The sequence below is a fragment of the Manis pentadactyla genome, chromosome 4 (assembly GCF_030020395.1).
Source record: "Manis pentadactyla isolate mManPen7 chromosome 4, mManPen7.hap1, whole genome shotgun sequence".
In the NCBI taxonomy this organism is placed as follows: domain Eukaryota; kingdom Metazoa; phylum Chordata; class Mammalia; order Pholidota; family Manidae; genus Manis; species Manis pentadactyla.
The window spans coordinates 100,298,859-100,314,063 of record NC_080022.1 but is presented as its reverse complement, the minus strand read 5'-3'; the positions used below and the strand labels follow the sequence as shown (position 1 = coordinate 100,314,063).

Here is a 15,205-nt window from a genome sequence, read left to right as displayed (position 1 = left end):
TATCAAACTAAGACTAAAGCAGATTTCCTTAACATAAAGTTAACAAAAAGCAAACACACAAAACATGTAATAAATATCATTCTAAATGAAGAAACATTAGAAGTATTCCCTTTAAAGTAAGGAATAACATAGTAGTGCTATCTATCTAATGTTGTGTCAAATATTATAGTTAGCACAACAAAGCCAGATAAATGTAAAATGATGAGGATTAGAAAGAAATAAATACTTTCATAATTTGTAGATGATATGATTGTCTCATAGAAAACTCAGTGACTACATGCTAAATTAATATAAATAACAGGACAGTTTAGAAGTATCTATATTTCAAATCACTGACAACTAATAGCACAACTTTTTTTTAAAAAAAGACACCATTAACAATAGCAACAAACCATAATTAAAGACATGCAAGAGAACTCACAAAGTTATAAAAATTTTGCTAAAGAAAATTAAATAAGACCCAATTAAATGGAAAGATATCTCTATTCATTGAAAGGAAGACTTAATTTCATAAAGATGTCACTTTTCCCTGAATTAACTCATAGATATAAGGAAACCCCAATCATAGACAGCTGTTTATGGAAACTGCTGAACTGATTTCAAAATCTAGTAAGGAAGAACAAAACTTTAGTATAGGTGAAAATACTGGTGGCAGGGTTGGAGTTAATGAAGGTGATTTCTTAGACAAGATATCAAAAGTGTTAACCCTAAAAGGTTGTTAAACTCAACCTTATTTAAATTAAGAACTTTTAAAAAAAATTTCAATTAAGTGAAAAGATTGCTGTATAAGAGATCTTTGATAAACTGATAGAAACCAATTTAGAAAACAGTTGGGCATTATCTTTTAAAACTGACTATTCAATATACCCTTTAATCCAGTAATTCCATTCCTAGGTACCCCCTACCCACAACCTCCCTATCCTATCCCAGAGAAATTTTTGCAGGTGGGCCTCAGGAGACATAAAAAGAATCTTTATAGTAGTACTGTTCATAATAGCACAAAAACAGAAAATGATCCATTTGCACATCAAAAGAAGAATGGATAAATAAATGGTGGTATATTCAATACAATGGAATATTTTACAGCAATGGAAATAAACTATAGCTAAATATGACAACATGGAAGAATTATAGTAACATTATGAATGAAAAATGCAAGTCTCAAGAGATTACAAATACTATATTGTTCAAATATAAATTTGTATAGAGTTAAAGAACAAGCAAAAATAAAATAATGTATTTTAAGCTGCATGTGTACACATACACACACACATATGTATGTTTCTGTAAGTGCCTTTAAAAAATTATGGATTTAAAGTTCTTAATACACAAATAAGTGCCAGATTCAGGATAGTAGCTACCTATGAGGGTAGGCAGTGGATAAGGGAGGAACATTTAAGGTTAAGTATAAATTATCAGTAACTTTCTATTTCTTGGATTGAGTGGTAGGTTCCTGGGTATTCACTATGTTCTTGATAAGTAAATGCAAAGGTTAAAGCCCCATGGATGGACCACTGATAATTGTGCATCATGAACTAAGGATCATGGTTAATCTAATTCCATATGCATTAAATTCAAAGAGAAAATATATTAGTAATAACATTCATGTAGTACTTACCATGTACCAGGTAAGTACCATGTACCAGGATTTGATCCCATTTAATCCTCCCAGTGAAGAGATACTATGATTATTCTCATGAAAAGACAAAAAAAATCAAGGCCCAGAGAAATTGACAGTTATTTTTCTGAGGTCCACAGAAGAGCTGGAACTTAATCCAGGCTGACTGATTCCAGAGTCCATGCTTTAGCTACTGTGCTATGTCTAATAAATGAAAAATAATTATATTAGGCCTATTCATGCAGAAGTTATAGCAGAGTACTTTCTGTAACAATGTTAAAGGATGAACCACATGCACAGCTCTGTAAGTATACTAAAAACCATTGAGCTGTACACTTTAAATGGATGAACTTTATGGTATGTAAATTGTATCTTAATAGAGCTGTTAAAAAAACTCCACAAACCACAAATAAGGGACTTTAAAATGCAAACTGGGCCCTAGCTGATTGTTTGCTATTTTTGGGGATTTAATACATGCCTCTGGGTAAAATGCACACTTTTCTGAGACCAAACAAAACAAATTTCACTGTCAGGAGACCACCCACTTTATGAAAGAAGATGAAATAGGAAATTTTAATCCATTATTGTTGGTGAGAAAGAAAATTTCAATTCCCAGTTTCAGGCCTTTTTGCATCTGCCAGGAAATCAAATAGCTCTCAGCTTCCAAGATAAATTTCATATTGCAATTATAATTGCCTGTGTGTGTACTGAGGATACACAAACAATAAAACCTAAGAAAGAGGGTAAAAGAAGGCATTTGGTTGAAAACACACTGATTTATTTTAATTGTATGGTTTTCTTCCATGCACATAACTTTTATTTTGCTTTTTCATTTTACATCTGAAGCTGATTTTAAAGGAGAATGAAAAAACACTTTATACAGAAAGCTAGTTGTAAGGCCTTGGCTGCTGGGCTGTGTCCTCTAATGCCTTTGAGTTGTACAGTTTCAAGTAGCCAACACTAATGCCATGATGAGCTATGGCAGCTTTCCCTCGATGCTATTTCTTGGTTTTTGACAAGGCACTAAAAGGAGAGATCAGCATACTGCTACGATGCTCAGGAAAACTGTTGGGAGCTGACCTGAGTGGGTCAGGAAGTATGAATCCGCAACACGGAGTAATGAATTTTACACCCTTAAGCACAAATCACATGGTTTGTTTTGCACTTTCCTTTCACACAACACTCAAAGGGGGGATCAGATATCACAGATCAATACATCTCATACCAGTCAAGACGGATGGTTCGGGTATGGGCTGTCCTATCAGGGTCTAGTCTTTCCAAAGGGGAAGCCGGTGCAGTAGAGACAGTCCAGCGGAGTGACGAATCCATGAGAGAGCAGGAGCACAGGGGAAATGAGGAGCAAGCCTTGGAACTTTACGTCTGTTGTCTAGTGTCAGAGACCTCTGGGATGAACTTGCACAGGCACTCTATGTCCAGTTCTTTATATAGTCCAGTGCATCCATCCAGGGGTCAGAGATAAGAGGAAACAGTACACACCTGATTTGGGCATTCACTGGCATGCCCTTTAAGGTGGGGTATGTCTAAGCACATATGGTGTTATCTGATTTGGGCATTCACAAGCATGCCTTTTAGAGTGGGGTATGTTTACAGAGGCAGTAGGTGTGAAAGCAGGCAAAACCTGACATAAGTAACTCCATTTTGGAAGCCTGCCATAAGCAACTCCATATTGGATGCTTATATCAGTAGCTAAACTGTTTTCATGACCTCTGAAAGACCTTCCTAACCCAGAACAGCTGACCTCACAATCTGGCCATAGATCATAAAGGGACCAAATTAAAGCTTGGACTGGACCTTAACTCCATCAACACCAGAAAAAGGGTTTAAAGTCCTGGCCTTCTAAACTATAGGTCATTTTTATGCTCTCTCAGTCCTCTCTAAACACGGGTGAACACAGGCTAATGTGTTCTCAGTAAGCAGCTTCATACTTTAAATAACACAAAGGAAGTGAAAACCAGTCACATGACTACAGTATGCTCAGCATGTCATTATTCAGTTCTGTTGAGAATACACACACAGCACACCTCACAGGCTATATTTTGGCTGTTACTGATAATGGAATCCAGGCCTTTTCTGTCTACCCATTAAATATACTAATCCTTTTGACACCAGACAGTCTATCAGGTCTCCCCTTAGGCAAGCCTTCCTGCTGCAGCCAGCTGTGGGCAGTTGCTTCCCTGAAGCTCTCTGGTATTTCAAATGGCAAAAGCCACAAAGCCTAGTACAGCTTAGGTCCTGCCGTACATACTGGTGCCAACTCCCTAAATTCTTTCCCTCAACTTTTGTGCTTTCTCAATCCTTAAACTATACTGATTTGATCATCATTTTTTTCTTTGATCAGTGAGTCACCTAAGCAGGTCAGTTTAAGCCAAAAATAGTCACTCTGGAACCTGGTTTATTTGGATTAGCTATTACATTGAGTAATCAATTTATTTAACTTCGATTTTGTATTTCATTAACCTTACAACAGATTAAAACCCCCAGCTATGTAAAGTTTTTTTTTGTGGTGCTTTTACAAACAATGTGTTAGTTGTTTTTTTCTCCACTATCCCTATTTTTATCTTTAATTATCATTTCCCACTAAAGGGAATCAGAACTCCTTGGAGAAATGGCTGATTCCAGGTCCTGGGTAGGAAATGTACCAGATTAGCCTGGAACAAAATAATGAAGAGGGGTATGTGGGAGAAGACAGTGTAAATGAAACAAGATTGACACAAGTCAGTATTTGTTGAAATTGGGTGTTGGGTACAGAGGGGTTCTTTATAGTATTCTACTTATGTATATTTTTATTTTTTGCCATAAAAAGTTTTTAAGGAAAGCTAAAAATAACTGGTATTTAAAAAAAATGAAACAGTAATAGCATGCACATGGTAAAACAAGTTTTCTAATAACACATAAACTTACACAATGAATAACTGAGTATCCTACCCAGACCCTCCTCAGCATAATCTTAGTAACTATTTCCCAAGTATTTTCAATGATTTCCATGAATATATAAAATATATATGTACATACATTTATTTTTTAAAACCACAAATGGTAGCATGCTATACACATTGTCTTATGCCTTACAAAGTTTTTAGTAGTTTTAATTCAATGAGTATGTTTACACACTACAATACCGTGTATTTTTATGCTTTTATATGTTGGGCTTCTTTCAAGTTCTTTGATCTAATCAAGACATAAAAGGCCCACATTTTCACTTTCCTCAAGATTATTTAGAAAAGGAAAAACGGCTAAACAAGCTAAACAGGTTGCAGTCCCTAATCATAAAAGTTTTCAAGTTTAGGGTATTAATGTCACCTTGAAAAATGTCATGATTAAAAACACCTCACATTCTCTACTACACATTGGACCTGGAGAGATGTAGTTGAGAGAATCAATACAAAAATCGTCCTCTCTGCAAGGATACTCAGGAACACTGCAGAAAGCCTAACCGCTGTGACGAACTCAGCACTGCTTCCCTTCACCTGACAGTGAGCAGCACGACAAAGGCTGTACCTGTTCTTGTCTCGATACCCCAGCAACCGGGCACGGGTGCTTTATGATCTTACACAATAAAGGTCTGCGGAGAGAATGAAAATTGGGTTTTGAAGCGGATGATGCTCGAAGGAGCCGAGACGGATTTAGAGTGACAGCAACGTGGCTGTACTACTGGGTTCAAATATAAACTAACTTTGCGTGTCCGGAAATACAAGAAATTACAGGAAAAAACGACATATCTGCATGGAGCGTAGATGTCACTTGATTAACACGGAAGAGCATTACATATTAAAAAACAATACAAAACAGTATCTGGACTAAAATCCACGTGAATTCGCAACATAAACCAGGAAGCCCACAGACTCGTCCCCCGTGGCCCAGGAGTTCCGGCCACGCCCGCGGGTGGCGAAGCTGGGAGTGTCTGTCACTCCCCTGGATTGCCCGGAATACTTGGGCGGGTACCGGGAGCGCCAAGGAGAGCCGGGCTTCCGAGCGCGGGCTGCGTCTTGGCTGTGCGGATTCCTTGTTGCAGGACCCTGAAGGGCCCTCGCCGGACCTCAGCACCGCCCCGGGCCGTCAGTGTGACCCGGGACTTTGTGAACTATGAACTCCTGGCCCTGCCTGCCCTGTGGGCCCCAAGGACCGAGGGCGGCGCTCTTGCGCGCGGGGTGGGGGCTGGGAAAATGGGGCTTTTTCATGTTGGTCACGCAGAGGCCAGAGGGTAAGATGGTGTCCGCTGGGGACCCCGGGACGGCTTCCTGAGGGATTCGTGAGCCTTGACAGTCGGAGGGCCTACCCAGCTCCTAGTACCGCAAAGGTAGTTAGTGGGAATCCCAGAAGTTTCCAGCTCCGAGAACCAAAGTACAGCCAAAGCACGCAGCGAGACTGAACAACTGCCTAAAGCGCGAGGAGACGGACCCAGCTCACAGTCACCATCTCGCGACGTCTTTGTGACGTCGCACTGCAAAAGCGTTTTTTACTTTCACCTTCAGTCGGCTTCCTCAGTATATGGGTCTACCCCTTTAAGCGAGTGATCGACAGTTATTGCGGCCTATCAACGTCCTCGTCAACATCCAATCAGATTTAAACTCCTTTCAGCCGCCGGAGGAGTTGGAAGAAGGGGTCGAGAGGGAGCGCTCTTACGCTCGCTCGCTCGCTCGCTCTCTTTCTCGCGAGATCTCCATGAGCCGGCCTTTCAGAAAAAAAACCGCCAGACCAGATGGCCCGACTTTCCAAATAGTGGGTTAAGGGACCGCGTCACAAACCAATGAAAGGGATGAGGGGTGGGATCACTGCTTTTACCGCGCAAGAAGTACCGTTACAGGGAGACTTTTTGTCCAATCAACGCCTCCAGACTTTGGGTCAGGTGACCACAGAATATGAGGGGCGGAGCTATAGCCGGGCGCGAGGAACCGTTGAGATGGACAACGAATATAACCAATGAGGTATCTGACTACGGCGCCGTGAACCCAATTACAGTGGATGGGCGGGCGCCTTCCCGGAGCGCGGGGAGATGAGAAGATAGACAAATAGTTTTCCCAATGAGACTGTAGAAGACAGGAGCTAACTGACCAATGAGGACTGCGGGGCGGGATCCGTTGCCGCGGCGGAGTCCAAGATGGCGGCGTGCGGCTCCGCTGTGTGAAACGCTCGCGGGGCGGCGGGTCAATCTGCTCCACGGAGACGACCTCCGACGGCCCGCAACAATGAAAGGAAAAGAGCGCTCCCCGGTCAAGCCTAAACGCTCCCGTGGTGGTGAGGACTCGACTTCCCGCGGGGAGCGGAGCAAGAAGTTAGGGGGCTCTGGTGGCAGCAATGGGAGCAGCAGCGGAAAGACCGACAGCGGTGGCGGGTCGCGGCGCAGCCTTCATCTGGACAAGTCCAGCAGCCGAGGCGGCAGCCGCGAGTATGATACTGGAGGGGGCAGCTCCAGTAGCCGCTTGCATAGTTACAGCTCCCCAAGCACCAAAAATTCCTCGGGCGGGGGCGAGTCGCGCAGCAGCTCCCGGGGTGGAGGCGGGGAGTCACGTTCCTCTGGGGCCGCCTCCTCAGCTCCTAGCGGCGGGGACGGCGTGGAATACAAGACACTTAAGATTAGCGAGTTGGGGTCCCAACTGAGTGACGAAGCGGTGGAGGACGGACTGTTTCACGAGTTCAAACGTTTCGGTGATGTAAGTGTCAAAATCAGTCATCTCTCGGGTTCTGGCAGCGGGGATGAGAGAGTAGCCTTTGTGAACTTCCGGCGGCCAGAGGACGCGCGGGCGGCCAAGCATGCCAGAGGCCGCCTAGTGCTCTATGACCGGCCCCTGAAGATAGAAGCTGTGTATGTGAGCCGGCGCCGCAGCCGCTCCCCTTTAGACAAAGATTCTTACCCTCCCTCAGCCAGCGTGGTTGGGGCCTCTGTAGGTAGTCACCGGCACCCCCCTGGAGGAGGAGGTGGTAGCCAGAGATCGCTTTCCCCTGGTGGCGCAGCCTTGGGATACAGAGACTACCGGTTGCAGCAGTTGGCCCTTGGCCGCCTGCCTCCTCCCCCTCCACCACCATTGCCCCGAGACCTGGAAAGGGATCGGGACTACACGTTCTACGAGAGAGTGCGCCCAGCATATAGTCTTGAGCCAAGGGTGGGAGCTGGAGCAGGTGCTGCTCCTTTCAGAGAAGTAGATGAGATCTCACCCGAGGATGATCAGCGAGCGAACAGGACGCTTTTCTTGGGCAATCTAGACATCACTGTGACAGAGAGTGATTTAAGAAGGGCCTTTGACCGCTTTGGAGTCATTACAGAAGTAGACATTAAGAGGCCTTCTCGGGGTCAGACCAGTACTTACGGCTTTCTCAAATTTGAGAACCTAGACATGTCTCACCGAGCCAAAATAGCAATGTCTGGTAAAATTATAATTCGGAATCCTATCAAAATTGGTTATGGTAAAGCTACACCCACTACCCGCCTCTGGGTAGGTGGTCTGGGACCCTGGGTACCTCTTGCTGCCTTGGCAAGAGAGTTTGACCGATTTGGCACCATACGCACCATAGACTACCGCAAAGGTGATACTTGGGCATATATCCAGTATGAGAGCCTGGATGCAGCTCATGCTGCCTGGACCCATATGCGGGGCTTCCCACTTGGTGGCCCAGATCGTCGCCTTAGAGTAGACTTCGCAGACACAGAACATCGTTACCAGCAGCAGTATCTGCAGCCTTTGCCGTTAACCCATTATGAACTGGTGACAGATGCTTTTGGACATCGGGCACCTGACCCTTTGCGAGGTGCTCGGGATAGAACACCACCCTTGTTATACAGAGATCGTGATAGGGACCTTTATTCTGACTCTGATTGGGTGCCACCTCCGCCTCCAGTCCGTGAACGCAGCACTCGGACTGCAGCTACTGCTCTGCCTGCTTATGAGCCACTGGATAGCTTGGATCGTAGGCGGGATGGCTGGTCCTTGGACCGAGACAGAGGTGAGCGAGATCTGCCCAGCAGCAGAGACCAACCTAGGAAGCGAAGGCTGCCTGAGGAGAGTGGGGGACGGCATCTGGATAGGTCCCCCGAGAGCGAGCGTCCACGAAAACGCCACTGCGCTCCTTCTCCTGACCGCAGTCCAGAATTGAGCAGTAGCCGGGATCGCTACAACAGCGACAATGATCGATCTTCCCGTCTTCTTATCTTGGAAAGGCCCTCTCCAGTCAGAGACAGACGAGGTAGTTTGGAGAAGAGCCAGAGTGACAAGCGAGACCGTAAAAATTCTGCATCAGCTGAACGGGATAGGAAACACCGGACAACTGCTCCCACTGAGGGAAAAAGCCCTCTGAAAAAAGACGACCGGTCTGATGGGAATGCACCCAGTACCAGCACTGCTTCCTCAAAGTTGAAGTCTCCTTCCCAGAAGCAGGATGGTGCGACAGCCCCTGCATCGTCGGCCTCTCCCAAACTCTGTTTGGCCTGGCAAGGCATGCTTCTGTTGAAGAACAGCAATTTTCCTTCCAACATGCATCTGTTGCAGGGTGACCTGCAAGTGGCTAGTAGTCTCCTTGTGGAGGGCTCAACAGGAGGCAAGGTGGCCCAGCTCAAGATCACTCAGCGGCTTCGTTTGGACCAGCCCAAGTTGGATGAAGTAACTCGACGCATCAAAGTGGCAGGGCCCAATGGTTATGCTGTTCTTCTGGCGGTGCCTGGAAGTTCTGACAGCAGGTCCTCCTCTTCTTCAGTCACATCAGACACTGCCACCTCTACTCAGAGGCCACTTAGGAACCTTGTGTCCTATTTAAAGCAAAAGCAGGCTGCAGGGGTGATAAGCCTCCCTGTGGGGGGCAACAAAGACAAGGAAAACACCGGGGTCCTTCATGCCTTCCCACCCTGTGAGTTCTCCCAGCAGTTCCTGGATTCCCCTGCCAAGGCACTGGCCAAATCTGAAGAAGATTACCTGGTTATGATCATTGTCCGTGGTGCGTCCTAAAGTCCATGTGTAACTTGTATTTTGGTTCTTGTTTTATGATGTGTAATGGGATACAGCATCAGATGACATTTTCTTTAATTAAAGTGTTTAGTTGTAGCTTTTTTCTTTTTGTATTTTTATAAACCTCTTTAAAATAGAAGTCAGGACAGTTTAGCTATTATTTCAAGTGAAAGGGATGCCCTGAAGGTAGCAGGCAGATGGAGTTACTTTAATTCGGAGTACCCCCTCTTAGAAGTATTTTTTTCTTCAGAATTTTTCGTTTTTAACCTTGAGCTTAAAAAAAAATCCTCGAAGTTACAAAACCAAAATTTTGGAAATTTGGAGAAAAGAGCCCACTAGATTATATAAAGCTGATAATATGCAACTAAAAGTGGCTTGGTTGGTATGTAGGTAAATAATTCCTGTACCAGAAATGTTACTTTGTGTAGCTGAAAGTTGATCAGGAATCTCAAAGAAAAGTATAAGCTGGTAAATTATATGACTATTTTAATTAGGTATTTGAGTATTTCTCTTAAAACACATGGTTTATTCCCAGAATTTGCTTTAGCATACACATTTTTATGATTAGTTCTTGAGTTCTGTATCCCGTATATGCACTTTTGGTTTGTAGCTGTAACTGTTCAGTAAAAATTGAGGAGTATGTTACAAACCATTTATGTCTTATGCTAGTATGCAAGAAGTGAGTAGGCGCTTTTAAAATCAGAATTCTTTGGTCAGTTATTGGTGTGTGGTGGTGTTTTTACCGACTTTTTCAGAGAGGTGTAGCAGGTACAGTTCTAATTTAATTGTGTATATTTCAAAACTTAAGTGTTTTTCATCAGAGATGAGTTTCTGTATCCATTCAGATTTCTGGTTTCAATAATAGAAAGAAGAGTTGTCTGCAGGCTCCTAAGTCATCTTATTTTTCAGTGGGCATTAATCCAGCCAAATCTGGATTGAAGAATTTTTTAATGTCTTTGTGAAATGCCTTTGACATGCTTTTCAAAAATTTTGCTTATATTTTTATTTTCCTATCTAAACAGTAGCAGCGACTACATTGTTGAAAATGTTTTGAATGTCTTTGAACTTTCATGTTCAATATTTTCACTGGTGTCCGACCACAGAGAATTGAAATGTCAGTGTAGGAAAACCCTTTCTCATTGTTTTATTTTCCTGGACACCTGGAATTAACATAAAATAATTTAACCCACCTTCCCAGTTTTTTTTCAAAGCTGAAGATTAAGTTGACTTCTGATTTTTTTTCTGCTTAACAGTAATAGATGGGTTTTTTTCTTGATTTTTCCTCTACCCCTCCACCAGCACCTCTAGTTTCTCAGGTCATTAGTAAGTCTGTTTTCAACCCTTGATTTTAAGTGCTGAGGACTTCAGCTAATGCCCTTGATATTTAATTATGATTAGAAACTTTAGGACCTTTTGGATCATGGTCATGTTTCTATTCTGTGAAAGTGACTTATTGAAAGCCTGGCAGAACCCAACTGTTTTCTTTCTGTTATCAAAGCTGGTAGTTTTGAAATAGCACCAATAATAACCCAGGGAAATGTCATGTAATGTTTTCTTTTCCGTTATGACAGGTGTCTAATGCATGTCAGCATGAAGTCCTCATCACTGCTGTGTCATCTTTTTTGGTTTCTACTGTGTATTTATAAATTTTCTTTTTAAGTTTGGAGGTTTTCATGTGTTTTGTTTTTAAACTGAAAAAACTAGCCATTTTGAGAGAAGGAAGGAAGGTACTCCACTATGAGCACAAAGATCCTTGGTGTGCATGTAGGGAAAATGCCTGAAATCCTACGGTTAAGATTTTTGTGGTTTTGCTTTTAAAAATCCGTGCTTGGCATGCTAATAGGGAGTAGACATTTGTTCGGAAACTAATGGAAGTCTGTAGTCTACATACATGGGGTCAAAGTGTAATTGTGGCTAGATACATTTTTCCAGTTTAAATAATCTCACTAACCATTAACTTTTTGGATATCTTGATAAGATGGCTGGACAAATGATTTTGCTCTTTTAGAGAGTGAAGTCCATAACATCTAATTTTACTGTAATTCAAAGTGTGTGTGATTTCCCTTTCTCTTTTCTTCTTTTTTTTTTTCCTTAAGTTAATGTGACAGCTTAATGAAGAGTAGTATGGATTTTGTTCCATGTTTGAATCTTTATCTGATACCGCAACTTTTGTTAGATCTGGGCAATTTATGCTTTAGTGTTTTTGAAACAATGGCTTGATACCATTTCTAAGTGTATGTATTATAAATAACTATTTATGTTCAGTTTGGTACTTACCTAGAGAGTGCCATCATTCAGATGAATCTTATTTGTGTTGCCCATTCTATTGTATAGGTTCATAATATTGGTAAACTAAACCTTCAGAATGGAATGAAAACAAAAGTCTAAAATTATCTGGTTCTAATTCTCATTAGCCAGAATTTCATAATCTCAGCATTTTGTAACAACCATTGTTCTTTTTTTCTTTCACTTAAAAAAAAATATTTGATTGATTTTTCTGAAACTCAGTTCAAGTGAATGGAAAAAAAATTTCATCAGTGTATCATTTAATGACTTATTAAGTATTACTGGTGAAAAACATCAAGCTAATTAAGACTTAGATCACAACTTCAAAGTTTATGGAAAAAATAAGCAGTCATTCAGCTCCTAGCCATTTTTTAAATATTATTTTGTCATTTGTAAGTGGGATTTCTATAAAGAGTTTTCCTCACAAAAAATTAAATCCTGGTTGTATACTTTGACTCTCAAGTGAGAGTATATAGTTTTCTCTTTAAGGATTACACCTTGAAATGTCTATTCTCTGACTGGTACAAGCTTTTGTCACATTTTGAAGGTATTATATTCTGGCCCTTAACTCGAATTAGATCATTTGAGGTATAGTAGTAAAAAGTAAGGTGTGTATATGTTGCCATCAGAGTCGAACACTGTTTAAATTTATTTAAAAACTTGATGTGCAGTTTTTCACTTTTTTGTTTTGTTTTAAAAAATTTTTAATATACTTTCCTTAAACAGTGAAATTGCTCGTAATGCATACAGCTTGAACTACAGTTTGGGTCCATATAGGAGCCATTACCAAAAACCCTGTGGTAACAGAATTAGAAAATCCTCTTGAGACAAGAGGGCCTTACTGACCTTTTATGTGAAAAAAATTTTTGGAGAGAATTTCTGGACATTTTTTTTCTGCCTCTGCCACAGTGTTTGGTTTTGAAATAGGAGTGAGGTCTGAGAACAAGAAGAGGAGAGAAGTGAAGCTGACCCTGTTAACATTCTGGTTTGTAGTGATGTCCCTAAAGGGAAATAATGATTTCAGGTAGCCACAGTGAACTGTCTAGCTTAATGAAGAGTTTTATATGTGTGATTTAAATGGAAATGGAAGTAAGAGTCCTAAATTGTTTTTTGGCTCTTTACCAATTATTTGTAAGAAAATAATAGCTGCTGTCTTTGCTGTTTTTGGTAACACAGATAAAGGTGGATTTTTAAATGGCTTTGTATCCTGGCCCCTATCAAAGTAATGGAGTAGTTCTGCATTGCCCCATATAAATTATAGAATGAAAATGGGGTAAAAGTTTGACGAAACACCTTTTTATAGTTTCATTTTTCTTAAGTTATATTTAAAATATATTGATCATAACTTGCATCTTTCCTGAAAATTTTTGACATGTTTTACTCAGTTACCTGAGTATAAAGGATTATTTTCAGTCCTATATCCTCACTTAATTGCAGTCTTTAAAAAAATCACCCTATTGTTCTACTTGTTGTCTATTTGTACAGTAAATTCATTTCAAGATTTGTGCCAGTGGGTATTATTGGTGCTTTTTGAAGTCAAGGTGAACTATCCAGGAAGGTCTTACTAACATGTTCATCTATAATGGCATAGGGGAAATATATATATTTTTAATACTGTAAACATTTGTACTGAATAACCTTTTTTTCCCCCTGCAAACAAAACTGGTGAACAGCGGATGAAGATACAGAATTCAAAGCTCTAATGGACCTTTTTGAAGAGAAGTTGTGGCTTATGTGGAGTTTACATGGGCCTCTTGATGGAAGAAAGCTAATCTGTTTAGTATTTGTGCATTTTACTAAAATGGCAGCTTAAAGTTGTGTATCTGCTATTGTGATGCCAATGCCGGTGTTTTAAGTGGAAAAAAAATGACCTCTTGCTTTGTGCTGTGTACACAAGATTTCTGGAAAAGTAAAGAAAAACCCTTTTTATGGCTCACACAGCTTAAAAGTAGCTGTCACTCAAACGTGCGCTCACAGTTGAGCTGCTTTTGTTTTATTCTAAATAAATTGTTTCTTTTGAGGAAAATGTTTTTCTGCCTGGAAGTGAATTGACGGCAAACCTTTGACCCCTTTGTTTGCAGCTGAGGGGGTACTTGCTGCTGCTCAGATCTTGTATGTCTTGAGCAAGAAGCAGGGAGACCATCATTTTGACTATCACGGTGTGTCAATTCAGAAGGATCACTAGTGTTACTGTGACCCCCTTTGTTTGCAGTGAAGGGGATCATTTGCTTCTCAGTCCTCAACTTGATGAGGAAATGGTGCTGTTTGCTGGCACACAAGAAGCCGGGGCAAGCACCGTAAGCCTCACCACAGTGCACGAGTCTGGGGCTTTGCTGGTTTGAAGAGCCGGAGTTGCTGAAATTTAAGTTTTGATTTATTTTGTTCACCCGTCACGTTTGGCCTTAGTTTCATTTTTAATTTGAAGAAAAGTTTGAAATTGCTTTATCTTGCACTTAACGTTTGCACCAAATTGCCAAAAGAAGGAGAAATGCTCCGTTTGCTTTTTAAATGTTAATGATGATGTTAATAAAGCCTTTCCTGACACATTTGAGGAGCTCCTCCATCTCCAGGGGCTTCTTACCAGTTATGCAGTGATGGGTTTAGTTCTGAATGGATGAAGAGTTCCTGAGAGCTAGCATTTGTAATTAGAACCGTTACTTGGTATCTGTGCCTTATTTGACCTGTGGTTCCACATGCCTTGGATGTGCATGCACCGTGACGGTTTCATAGGTACGAACGCACACTCAGGCCCAGTCACTTCGGTTGGTAGTACAGATTGTGAGGAAAAAAAATGGAGGCATCCTTAAAGAGGAAAAAAGTGTTTGCCTTTAGTTCCTGCATTATCCTGTACAGGGGCTCCTGAGCTTTGGAAGCTTTTCCCAGTACAGGAGAACAACTCCCGTTTGCAGCAGGAGACTTCAGTGCACGGTGACAACGCTGGAGTTCAAGAGGAAGCTAGCAGTGCTGCACCATTGGCTTCAGACACCACTGTTGTTTGCCAGTTTTAAACTTACCTAGTTGCAGACGAAGACCACCTTGAAATGCAGGCTTGTTGGGCTTGTTTTGAATTTTAACCTCGGATGGAAGAGCTCTAGTGCTGTCTGTCTCCATGCGGGATGATGATTACTTAGGCAACAGGTGATTATCAACAAAGGATGCCATGGTTATACGCTGCAAGGTGGTGTTCCAGTGGCAAACAGCGGTATAAACTCTTGTAAACAGGTAAGAGGGTTTTTAGAGGTTGAAAATGCATTGTAATTAATAGGGTGAGGGATTTTATGTTTTGGGTCTGTTTCTCTGATTGGAAGGGTTTAGGTACTGGGCTGCTATTAGCTTCCTCACTGAA

The 15,205-nt window shown here is 41.6% G+C and overlaps 1 protein-coding gene across 2 annotated transcripts; it reads left to right on the top strand.

Annotated features, from left to right (window-relative positions):
- The first annotated feature begins 2,408 nt into the window (after positions 1–2,408).
- On the top strand, positions 2,409–13,889 carry RBM15 (RNA binding motif protein 15). Of its 2 annotated transcripts, none has more exons than XM_057500548.1 (2): positions 2,409–9,562; positions 12,769–13,889. In XM_057500548.1, the coding sequence occupies exons 1-2, from the start codon at positions 6,694–6,696 to the stop codon at positions 12,885–12,887; spliced, it is 2,988 nt and encodes a 995-aa protein (XP_057356531.1). In that variant the 5' UTR covers positions 2,409–6,693; the 3' UTR covers positions 12,888–13,889. The 2 variants fall into 2 exon arrangements, with proteins under 2 accessions (XP_057356531.1, XP_036772618.1); XM_036916723.2 differs by having other exon boundaries at positions 11,145–13,889.
- The last annotated feature ends 1,316 nt before the right edge of the window (positions 13,890–15,205 follow it).

Excerpts from the sequence above, each read along its gene's own strand:
- RBM15 (XM_057500548.1), top strand. The coding sequence starts at position 6,694 with ATGAGGACTGCGGGGCGGGATCCGTTGCCGCGGCGGAGTCCAAGATGG. Across the intron at positions 9,563-12,768 it reads GGTTATGATCATTGTCCGTG|TGTTTGGTTTTGAAATAGGA; the intron begins GTGCGTCCTAAA and ends CCTCTGCCACAG.